The sequence below is a fragment of the Bubalus bubalis genome, chromosome 4 (genome assembly GCF_019923935.1).
Source record: "Bubalus bubalis isolate 160015118507 breed Murrah chromosome 4, NDDB_SH_1, whole genome shotgun sequence".
Lineage (NCBI taxonomy): Eukaryota > Metazoa > Chordata > Mammalia > Artiodactyla > Bovidae > Bubalus > Bubalus bubalis.
This window is the reverse complement of record NC_059160.1, coordinates 94,451,988-94,463,756: the sequence shown is the minus strand read 5'-3', so window position 1 is coordinate 94,463,756 and position 11,769 is coordinate 94,451,988. Positions and strand designations below refer to the sequence as shown.

Genomic DNA, 11,769 nt, shown 5'->3' with positions numbered 1-11,769 from the left:
GGTTCCCGAGTGTTAGGACTGAAAAGCCTAAAATGCCCACACGACAGGCCTTTCTTGATTGGAACAAGAGAATTGGATTGGAACCCAACTTGAGTGTAAGAGAAGGGGGTGACAGGGGAGGGGGTGGTTGGATGGCATCACGGGCTCAATGGACATGAGTTTGAACAAATTCCAGGGGTGAAGGACAGGGAAGCCTGGCGTGCTGCAGTTCACAGGGTCTGAGTCGAACACCACTGAGTGACTGATCAGGTTTTAGAGGACTTCACACACCCAGGACTGGATAAAACTTGCTCCACAGCAACATACCATGTGCATTTTAGTTAAATCATCCATCTCCCTGGTTATGTTAGATGTTACCCAATTCTTGTTTTAGTGCTGCCCTTCCCCCACCCCCTACTTCCCCTTCTATATCCTTCAAGATCTAGGGCCTTTTGCTAGTCTGTTTTTTAGAACACAGTGAAGTTTCAAACAGTGAAGTTTCAAACTCCCTCCACACCACACCTTTGTCCTGTTGCTTGGATTTGGGGCAGTTCCCAATCTTCCTGATCACTAGATTATATAAATTACCTCTTTGGAGTATTTTGCTTCTATTTAACGTTTCTATTCCATTTCACTAGAGAAACCTTACTTCCAAGTTCTTGATACTCATTACAGTTGTTAAAGACAAAAAAATCAGAAGTGATTGAAATAAAAACTTAATGCCTACAGATTCAGAAAAAGTTGGTCTCCAGGGAACGAAAACCTCCTAATAGATCTGAAGACAGTCCAACTTGTCAACTTTCTCAAAAACTTGAAAATGTGGGGTCAGGTAGTTTGAGATAGCAGACTGAAGTTTTTTCATTCAAATCAAACCCACAAAAATGCTAATTCAGCGACTAATTTAGACATTTATTCAACAATTTAATAGGCACATAAGCTCAAGGTATTGTTCTAGGCACTGGAGATACTGCTCATGGAGGTACACTAGTGGCAAAGATTTCTCAGACACGATTCATCAGTAAGCACTTCAGGTGAGAGATGGAAGGGTGCGTCACAGAAATTGGTTATTTCATATAAAAAATGGGGAATTTCCTTACTTGTAATTCTCGTTAATAATGGACTGATGGATTCACAAGCTTTCTTTTACAGAGATGGAAACAGGCTAGAGAAAAATACAAGCACTTGCTCAGAGTTAAATTACTGCTTTCAAACACATTTCTAGGCTTATTACCTTTGTGAAGGTGAGATACCTCCTTTACCATCTTGTGGCTCTTTTTGAAGCTGGAAATAATTGACCAATAAAAGCTCGTTCACTCCTAGATGAGGTCCACTATGCTCAAGAACTTAACACCAATAAGGAATGAGGGTCTAATTCTGGTGTACCAGACAACCTGGCTATCAGTAATTCCTCTATTTCCCATTCTTAAACTTCATCTGGTAAAGAGCAGGCAGCATCAAGTTATTTACCATAAGTATCATGAAGGAAGACAAAGGAAACAAGGCACAAAACCAAGTTAAATGCATTTTATTTTTTTAAAGTTCATTCACAAAACGGAATGATTTGATTCAAGCTGCACAGCAGGTAGTAAGTAACTGCATGGCAGTGACAATCAAGCACCAAGAGGCTCAGATAAAGGTCCTCATAAGGATGTTTCTGCAAAAAGAAAAAAAAGTACATAAGCAGATGAAAGAGTCTACAATTATACCCATTCTCTTCAATGAGAATCCAATTGTTTTAATAGTGTTTGCTGCCTAGTCTATTAGGTAGATAACAGATCAAGCTATGAGACCTCTCTAGTCTATGAGGGACAGCTTGTCATTTTTCTTCGGGAATACTAAGCACTGTTACTTTATAAAAGCTTACCTTTTTATCCATGAGCTTGGACTCAAGTTTCTGGATTTTTTAAAGAGTTGATATGCCTGTGATAGCAGAGTCCTCCCTAGAAAAGTAAACAGCCTTTAGAACTAGCTTTTTTTCAGAGACAAGTTCCATCTCAGGCTAACCCCCCACCTCCCACTAACGGCCCACCCAACCTCCCACAAGCATTTGGGGGAAGATTCTAATATTACTTTGAGCCATTGTTTTAAGAAAATAGATCAAAGGAAGGTAAGAAATATAGAAATTAAAGGGTAAATATATATCAGTAGAGGTAATTAAAAAAAGTGCTCACTTCCTTCATTTGGGAGCCACCAAGAGTAGGGTGTCAATTTAAAGCAACTCAGTTCCAGAAAAACCAAGTTCAGCTTAACTGGACTAGTTTTGGCTCAATATATTAAGGAAAATGAGAAGGCTGGATTTTAGAGAGCTATATGGATGTAAGTAAAATCTGTTCTTACCTATCAGCATAGCAATAAAACCTTTTCTCCTGGTTCTGACTGCTAGTCCTAAGAGTCAGGTGTGCCTTACTCTTGTCTGCCTCCTTCCTTGCGATGGTCACTGAAACTTCACTCTCCTAGCTTTCATGGAGTGCCGTGGCCTGCCCCTGGCTTATCTGTACTCCACATACCACAAGTGTCTACTCTCAGCTGTAGAGTGTCTGGGCTCGGAGCCATTCGCGCTATACTTGCTAGCAGTTCCTAGTAGCTGAACATCTCTCCTGGATCTTTAAAGGCATTGTCACGAATCCTGAGGTATCTGCAAACTCCCTCAATAGTTAAGGTTCCACCTGCCATTGCAAACTCAGCCAATATCAAGCCCATGGAACCATTACCCATGCTTTCCCACCCACCTCCACCTCCCACCCAACCCCACCCCAACCCCCTCCCCAAACTTCCAGGTAACACACCCATGGGATGGAGTACACAATCCTAGTGGTAAACAATTATCTATACTACTAGGTACAATGGCACTGAAATTGAGGGCACCAAAGCGAGGGCTCAAAGGAAGCTATGTACAAATAACAATGATTGGATAATAACGTTATAAAGGTTTTAAAAGTCATTTTCTATACAAGCAACATTTTAGGATGGTTGTGTGATCTTGTGCTGTTATTTAAAGGAAAACTGCAGTTAGCATGTATTTAAGACAATATGGTTTCTCACATGAAATTCTAATCTCCATGTAGTAAGTGGTCAATCCATAAACCTATATAAAGACCCACCCAACCAGGACAGAAACTGCAGTTTTCCTTTAATGTAAGCCTTTTTTTGTGTTGAATAAAATTCTTAATGGCACTAGTCAGTTTTAAAAAAGGTCTTCCCCCAAACTTCTAATTTGTGGATTTACGAGGTGGCATTAGCCAGCAGCTGGTTTCTATTCTCTGGCAGAGTTTTGAACTTGAATTGATAGAAGCATTCAACATCAGGGGTAGAGGGTAGGGAAGGTCCAAAACTCTGCCAGTCCCGAATCCATACAGTTGTCATTCCATTCAAGAGGGTATTAAATCTTTTATTGATTACACATGATAATGGATGATACACAAGCTTCATTCCCATCTATAACTTTATCTGGTACCATAATTCAATTTAGATATATTGCATAGGATGTGCCAACAATCATTAATAACCCAAAAAAATAAAAAAACTCCATGACTTTGCATGGGTGACCCTTTTAATGGTGAACTCCAGGTCACAACACAGTAACTGTCAGTTCAACTACACCAAGGTTCTGAAGACAACAGCTTCTCCACCAAGCAGGTTGTAAATAAATTTCAAATGGAACCTGGCATCACCCTGAAGGAATTCTAACTTCACACTGTTGGGGTAGTTTACCAAAATGGCTTCAGAGTAGACTAACTTTACACAGCACATTAAAAAAAAAAAAAAGACATTTATTCAGCGTCATGATCAGACTATTACATTTAGCAATCAACAGCATGGGTGCAAAAAAAAAAAATCTACATTAAAACCCTTTGTTGGAATGCTTTACACTTTCCACAGAACAGAAACTAAAATAACCTGTTATACAATTAGTCACAAGTACAGTCCTCGAGTTTTTTGCCCATACACATGAGTATTGTCTAAAACATGTCTTCTTTGTAGCAGCTAGGCCCTGCCACCACTGTGCTTGGCTGAGTTCACAAATCTGTTGTAACCTGTAGCTTCCCTGTCACTTCTCTGGCTCTCCTCTCCTGCTAAGCTTTGTTTCCTGTTGAACAATATGGAATAAAGTTGTTAATCTAAACATATTAAGACTCAAGGCTACAATCCAATAGCAAGTTGTTTCCCACAAATTTTGCTGATCTGAATATTAACTTAATATCCACAATTTTACTATAATTATAATGTTAACTATGTTGCACTGCTCAGCTATATTAGGGTTACTGGGTTCATTATAAATTACAATTAAGTGAGAATAACAACAAAAAAAGGTGTTCACTTACCTGGCAGTAATTAAAACCTTCTGCCACTGCCATAGCTACTGCTGCTGCTGGAACCACCATAGCCACCTAAGAACAAAATTTATTCTCTTAAGCTTTAGAAGTACGAACAGTAACGATGTTTTTATAGTTGGGGCTTAACCTATTTATATTGTGTAAGTTGAAAATCACAGGTTGGGGGAGCCCAACTCAAACTATTTTAACTCAGTCTTTTAACATTTCCTCAACGTTTTAAATTGTCAGCGTTTTGGTTTCTACATTTCCTAACAGTGTTAGTTTAGCCCTCCAATACCACATATATACCGTACCTTGGTTTCGTGGTTTGGCAAAGTATTGGCCTCCACCACCATAGGGGCCAGAACTTCTGCCTCCAAAGTTTCCTCCTTTCATGGGTCCAAAATTTGAAGATTGATTGTTGTAATTGCCAAAATCATTGTAGCTTCCGCCACCTCCAAAATTGCTTCCTAAGAATGGAAAAGAGGACCTTTATATGTTATCTTCAGGGAAAATGAGAAATCCTAGTGTTCAGGGTAAAAAAGTTGCTTGATCTGCCTTGCTCCCAAACTTCTGTGGCTCCAATTTCAATTATCTTTGTATTTCATGGGCAAGGCACTCAGTTGAATAATCCAATAACTAAAACTTCACCCAACTCACCATGGCGTAACAAAAGGTACACGCTCGCTTTTAAGGCCTTTACCCAGCCAGGGGCACAGCAAACACATGCTGGATACATCAACTAAGCGCCTAAGATCCCAAGAGTTAACACTAAATCCTGCTAGACGCTAATCTAATTCCAATTGAAGACACCACTATCCACTTAACCGTCTATCTATTTGGGAGTGAGGCGGCCCCAGCTTAAAGCTAGGAGGAGGTAGCATTGCAAGCCCATTAAAAAAAAGTACCATGCAGCACAACACACAATGCTTTAAGACCATCAAATCCTCCTAAGGATAAACTCTAAAAGGCTAATCTAGCTATTGCACCAAGTACTTGGATCACTGGATACCTACCACTACCACCGCCAAAGCCGCCTCCGCCTCCACCGTTGTTATAGCTGTCATAGCTGCCACTCCCGCCATAGCCACTGCCCTGGTTTCCATAACCCTGTCCACCACTTCCATAGCCTCTGCTTCCTCCAGAGTAACCAGGGCCGCCTCCTCCATAACCACCTACAAGAATACAAGTCTTCTCAATAAGACAAAAGTATTCAGCAGTCAAATTCTGTGCAAGCATGGCTAAAGGCCTGCTCACAACATGCTATTAGATCATAGTTGAGCTTATCATGCACTAGGGTTTTAGTCTCTACTAACCTATTCTAAAGGTTGCCAAAATTTTTTTACCTGTGGGTCTTTAAAAACACTTACCGTCATTACCAAATCCATTATATCCATCCCCACTGCCACCATATCCGCCACCACCACGGCTGCCACCAAAGCCACCTAGAAGAAAATGGTATTTAAAAACCAGGTCTAAAGTATGTGGATTGCATACAAGTTACCTTATATTAAGCACAAGTTTAAGGAAGCATTCAATTAGAACTATTCCCATATTTAACAGTTACTGGTTAGAGAGAAGCCAGAACTACATGTGGATTAAAATGTAACTTTCAACAAGTCATCAGGGGATCATTACAATTTTACCATTAACTCTTTATTAGTAAACTATAGCCAAACATACCTCGACCACTGAAGTTTCCTCCACGACCAAAGTTGTCATTCCCACCAAAACCACCTCCTCGACCGCCACCAAAGTTCCCAGAACCACTTCGACCTGAAGAATCAAGATGAAGTGTTGGGCTATACAGACAGACTATAATTATTCAAAATTATGTTTACGGTTTAGTTAAGTAGCAAACTCACCTCTCTGGCTGGATGAAGCACTGGCCATCTCTTGCTTAGACAGGGCTTTTCTCACTTCACAGTTGTGGCCATTCACAGTGTGGTATTTCTGAACTAAACGATTTTGGAAATAAACAGATCATCTCAGAATTCAGTATACAGCATAGATTTCAGAACCCTTAACAAATGCCAGCCACCTGATACTTACTGACAATCTTGTCTACGGAGTCATGGTCATCAAAGGTTACAAAAGCAAAGCCTCTCTTTTTGCCACTGCCTCGGTCAGTCATGATTTCAATTACTTCAATTTTCCCGTACTGTTCAAAATAATCTCTCAGGTGATGTTCTTCAGTGTCTTCTTTAATGCCACCAACAAAAATCTTTTTCACAGTTAAGTGGGCACCAGGTCTTTGAGAATCCTAATGTAAGAAAAATTAATCTATGTTATTGAAACCTATTTAAGTTAGGAATATTAAGTCTATTATACCCCCACATGTAAAGTCCCCCTAGTGGAAATCCTTCAAATGACTAATGCAAGAAGGAAAAAGGTACTTACTTCTCTTGAGACGGCCCTCTTTGGTTCCACAACTCTTCCGTCCACCTTGTGTGGCCTTGCATTCATGGCCGCATCCACCTCCTCCACCGTGGCATATGTGACAAACCCGAAGCCTCTGGAGCGCTTGGTGTTTGGATCCCTCATTACCTTAAAATGTTTAATACGTGTTAAGACCCCCGAAATGGTTGACTTTTCTACCTTGACTAAGGTTAACAAGAAACTTTTATTACCAACAGTTTATCTCAAGTCCTTCCTTCTCCCACTAACCATCTGCAGTAAATTAGTTGGGTGCTTTTTTCCTCAGTTAAAGCCACTCCACACTTACAGCTACCATCCTATTAGCATTCAAACAATAACTGCAGCAACTTAAGCCAAGGAAACCAACTAGTTCTACAGCCCTTTGTCTCTTTCGAGTCTTACCACACAGTCTGTGAGCGTTCCCCATTGCTCAAAATGGCTCCTCAGACTCTCATCGGTTGTTTCAAAGCTCAATCCTCCGATGAAGAGCTTCCGCAGCTGTTCGGGCTCTTTGGGAGACTAGGAGAGGAGGAGGGGAAGAATTAAGTAGGGCTATAACGCAAATCATCTTTCAGTTGCAAGAAAACAGATAGCAACGTACGAAGCACTTATTGTTCCTTTGGGGCGCAACAAACCACGTGCTTCTCCCCACTGGGGGAGGCAGTATGTTGGAGGCTGGGTGGGCTCGGAGGCTCTGAGCGCATGCGTCCCTCTCCCTTCCGACGCACGCGCAACAAAAGGACTAAGAAAGAACTACATGGCCCACATCCGTCTGTAGCTGCTCTTTTAAAAAGCAGCCCATTGGGACAAGGTAAAAAACAGATTAAATGTGCCTAAGAGTTTTGCAAGGGGCACCGAGCAGGCGTGATTGCTAAGGGTCGCAAGACAGCAGCCTCATGGCGACGAGGACAAAATGGCGACCTCAACTTAGGGAGGGGGAGGCCCGAGCAGCGATCGAAGAACCGTCGACAGGGCTGGGGCAAGCAGGCAAACAAACTGCACCCTGCTAAACTCAGGAAAGGAAGAGGAAAGGATATTCAGCTAGAGAGAGCGTCTTACCCACCTCTGATTTAGACATGACGGCAGTGGAGGCGGGGAAGACTTCAACGATGCTTTCTCGGCGGCGTCCACGGGCAGAAAGGAGTAACCTCACGAACGTATCTGCCAGCCTACCTTCGGCCTCCCTTTTTTATCCCGCCTCCGCGCTTTCGGCATTGGTAGACTCCGCCCCCGAATAGCTCTGATTGGATATTTGAAACAGCTTTCCCCTACCATTGGTCTCTGGTGCTGCATTGCTGTGTAACGTCATCCATTTGGGCGTTCTACGCAGTCTCCACCCCGCGGGGTCTATTGGCTCTCGAGTAATATTATTCTTAACTAGTGTGATTGGCTAGTAATTCAATCATTCATGTTCGAATGTACTTAAGTTATTTAAAGAAACTTTTTAATCCTCTACGGCCTTAATTTTATATTCAGTTTACCTGGCAAACCATGATTAATACTATGCATCAGAAAAGCAGTTAGCAAGTTACAATATTTTCTTTTTTTGACAACGACTGCCTGCTGAGCGCATGTGTAGGAAAATGGCGAGTTTACGCAGGCGCGTAAGAAGTTCCGTTTGGCGCTAGGAACACGTGAAATGGCGGGCAGAAGACGGCGGCGAACCTAAGGCGCCTGCGTAGTGGCGGGAGTTGGGCCCCTTTTGCGCAGGCGTAATGGGCGGGGAAAGGGTCGGGTCTCAGGATTGGTCGCGCAGGCGCAGGGAAGGATCCGTTTTGGCGGGCGGTTGGCGTTGCGCAGAAGGCGGCAGCAGCAGTGGCTTGTGGTCTCACCACAGAAAAACAGGGGAGACGTTAGCGTGAGTGGTCGGTCTCGATCCCGGGTAAGTGGCGGAGAGTCTTGCCTACGCATACGAGGTCTTGAACCGACTCCAATTGGTCCCGTTATTGTGTGTAATGAATGGACCGCGGGGTGGGGGGATCGTGAAGGGGGAGCGGTGGGTCCACCCAACCAATGGAAGAACAGGGGCGGGATGTTTTATCCCCGTAGGTTCTGTGGAGCCTTGCAGCCGAAGAGTTTGACTGGCGAGTGTATAGGCCAATTGGGTCTGCCTTTAGCTGCCGACTGACCGGTCCTTGGGCCATCGGTATGTAGGAGGAGGGCTTGCTCCTCCTGAGCAGCGGCTCACTGAGCCAATGAGCACGAAGCGCGCGGTAGGTTGGGCTCTTCGGAGAGGCAGCGGTTTGACTCCAATGGGGGATGCGGGAGTCGAGCGCTTAAATGGATAGACCAAATCTGGAGCCAGTAGGCACACAGCCTATTGAAAGCGCTCGGGCTGACTGCCCAATCAGCGCTCCAGCAGAGGGAGGTCTTAGATTTGGGGGTGCGAGGATGAGGAGTCACTGCCTGCGATGTCGCGTGGGGGTGGGTATTTTATCCACAATGGTTTGAACGAAGCCTTTGAGCTTCCAGGCCACACACTTATCTGGTAGGGAAGCTGTAAGTTTGGTCCTGAATGCCTGAATTTTGGCTTTTGTTTTCCCACATCGGTACATCCCACAATCCCACATTTTTAGGTTGGGGGGTGGGGACAAAGAATGCTTTTTGACTTTGAGAACTTCTTTGCGAAGACTGCCTTGAAATATTAGAAAGTGTAGGATAAATCTCTTTGTACTGTTGCGGAAAGGTACCCAGGAAAAGTCAACATAATAGTAATAATGCATATTTCCACGGACAAAGAGATTTGTAAATCCATAGAAAAAGTTTTGGCAAGCTAACATAACAAAGGGTGTTACCTCCAGGGTTACAGTGGGATGGAGACAGGTTGGATCTCCAATATTTAAATCTTTGCAGGGATAATAATTTGTGATTAAAGTTAAAATTTAAAGCCAATTGTTTTTGTGTTTTTTAGTTACAAGCAAGTACTTCTCACCACTTCCTTACACCTCAAAAAAGTGCTGTTTTTCTGTTAAGAACTAAGGTGACCCTCGATTTTAAAATGCAAATTTTGAAAAGGTCACTGAGTACTTGCTAGGCATCATGCTAAATGTTTTACAAGCATTGCCTATGTCCCCAAAGTCTTTTAAGTTCTTCTCTGAGGATCTTTTCTCTGCATCTGTATCTCTCTCTATAATCCATTACAGATCTCCTAAGCCCTTTCTGCTGTTCCTTTGAGGACATCTGGATTTAGATAAAAAAACAAGTTGCTTAAGGAGGTTAATACTTAGGATGTTGGAGATAGGACTCATTCATCACCTGGGTTGTTTTTTTTTTGGTTTTTTTTTTGCCTTTTGATTTTATTTCCTTCAAAGTATTTTATAAGTAGTCCATATCATGTTGGTAATGGCCATTCTACTCTGTCCAGCATTTTTTAGTAAAATATTTTAATTACATATTGACTGTATCAGAGTCTATACTGCTCTATTATTTACTGATTTATTGTCAAAGAGAAAATCTTTAAATATTGTAATAAATTCAGATCCACATGAAGTACTGTTATGAGTAGAGACCTTTCTGATATACAAAAGGAAGATGATTTTAACTGAGCTTATTGTGAACAGAGGAGAGATTTTCCTGTTTGGCGCTTGCAAAAGGAAAACCTATTTTGTACTTGCTTGTAAGCTGTTTGTAGGTATTCTAATAATGTAACTACTTCATTTATAACATTTATAATAACTAAAGTGATACAGATTAAGGGTGAAAAAAAAGTGAAAGCTTTGGTTGTTCAGTCCTGTCTGACTCTTGCAACCCCATAGACTGTAGCCTGCCAGACTTCTCTGTCCATGGAATTGTCCAGGCAAGAATACTGGAGTGGGTAGTTATTCCTTTCTCCAGGGGATCTTCCCGAACCAGGGATCGAACTCGGGTCTCCTGCATTGCAGGCAGACTACCATCTGAGCCACCAGGGAAGCCCCATTTGTCCCTGATTTATTTAGGTTTGAAAGGAACACAGTTTTGATCTACTACAGAGTTTTTCAGTCTCAGCAATAATGACATTTTGAGCTTGATAAATGCATCTCACCTCCCCCACACCTCTTCTTGTGACAATCAGAATGTCACCAAATGTCCTTTGAGGGAAGAGTGCAAAGTCTCCACTTGAAAACCATTGATCTGAAATGACAGATGGTAGAATCGATTATCTTGTCAAAATCTTTTATTTTACCAATTGGAATTTAGAGATAAAATGGGTGAAGTGTTTAGGAAGTGGTCTTTGGTAAATGGATCCCTAAGTCCTTATGATTATCTCTTCAGATGTAGAGTGATCACTGTTTGATTGGATAAAAGGAAAGCTACATTAACGTTTTTACCATTTCTTTCCATTTAAACACTGATTGCATCTTGTGTTTGGCTTCCTAAAATAATGGTAAATAAGTTTTTGGAGAGGTAGACTTTGCTTCAGATGCTTCTTACATTCTCATCTCACTTAATCCTCTTTCCTTTAAAGTTTCACTATACAAACAGATATGCAAAGCATTCTGACATTTTCTCATTTATAGTACTCTATTTCATTTGTTTAAAAACACAGGTTGATTTCTGCTGAACTGATTTTTCAGCTGTTTAGAGACCCATACTTTGGGGGAAAAGAATTACTGACTTGAAGAACAGGTAAACCAAAACATGCCTCCCTAGGTTACTCTCTGAGTAGATTCCTTTCATCTCCAGCCCTGCCTACTTTGGTCTATAAACAAATTAATCAGTGATCTTAATTTGATGTTTTTTAATGGTATTTTTTTATTTGAAAAATTTCAGGAATTGTACCTAGACTTTTTGGTTTACTGTGATGTGTGAATAAAAGTTGCTTGTTTTATTGTAAGTTCTCTTACACTGTCATAGTTAATAGGTCTGATAAACATTTCTCTCTGGTGGGCAAATTTTGGTGAGTAGTTTTTAATTGAAATCTGAGACTATCATATTGAAAATCCAAAGTTTAGACTTATTTCTTGCTTTTGGAGAACTTGGTTTGATTGTTAACTTGTACACTCTGTTAACAATACAAAATGCTGAGTCTGTGTTACAAAAATTTCAGACACTTGTGCTTAGAACTTAGAGGCATATCCTG

General features: G+C 41.6%; 2 protein-coding genes across 7 annotated transcripts in view; one reads left to right on the top strand and one right to left on the bottom strand.

Moving 5' to 3' along the window:
- Positions 1-1,488: 1,488 nt before the first annotated feature.
- On the bottom strand, positions 1,489-7,928 carry HNRNPA1 (heterogeneous nuclear ribonucleoprotein A1). 3 transcript variants are annotated; one of them, XR_003108931.2, is made up of 12 exons: positions 7,774-7,928; positions 7,113-7,229; positions 6,693-6,839; positions 6,345-6,555; positions 6,158-6,250; positions 5,976-6,068; positions 5,663-5,737; positions 5,309-5,467; positions 4,607-4,762; positions 4,302-4,367; positions 1,844-1,919; positions 1,489-1,633 (listed from the first exon to the last, which is right to left on the bottom strand). XR_003108931.2 is itself a non-coding variant. In XM_006063709.4 (11 exons), exons 1-10 carry the CDS (start codon positions 7,786-7,788, stop codon positions 4,312-4,314), a joined length of 1,122 nt encoding a protein of 373 aa, XP_006063771.1. In that variant the 5' UTR covers positions 7,789-7,928; the 3' UTR covers positions 3,347-4,066; positions 4,302-4,311. The 3 variants fall into 3 exon arrangements, 2 of the variants coding, with proteins under 2 accessions (XP_006063771.1, XP_025140097.1); XM_006063709.4 differs by lacking the exons at positions 1,489-1,633; positions 1,844-1,919 and adding an exon at positions 3,347-4,066; XM_025284312.3 differs by lacking the exons at positions 1,489-1,633; positions 1,844-1,919; positions 5,309-5,467 and adding an exon at positions 3,347-4,066 and having other exon boundaries at positions 7,774-7,927.
- A 510-nt stretch (positions 7,929-8,438) lies between these two features.
- Positions 8,439-11,769, top strand: part of CBX5 (chromobox 5) — a 34,652-nt gene continuing 31,321 nt past the window's right edge. For 2 of the 4 annotated variants that reach the window (XM_044941800.2, XM_006063712.4), the window contains exon 1: positions 8,439-8,592. The gene's annotated coding sequence lies outside the window, so the exon portion shown is untranslated. Of the gene's footprint in view, positions 8,593-8,759; positions 8,924-11,769 lie in introns of all 4 variants that reach the window. The other 2 variants (XM_006063713.4, XM_025284313.3) reach the window with 2 other exon arrangements.

Excerpts from the sequence above, each read along its gene's own strand:
- HNRNPA1 (XM_006063709.4), bottom strand. Across the intron at positions 6,556-6,692 it reads AGAGGGCCGTCTCAAGAGAA|GATTCTCAAAGACCTGGTGC; the intron begins GTAAGTACCTTT and ends TTCTTACATTAG. Across the intron at positions 4,368-4,606 it reads TGCCAAACCACGAAACCAAG|GTGGCTATGGTGGTTCCAGC; the intron begins GTACGGTATATA and ends TTTTGTTCTTAG.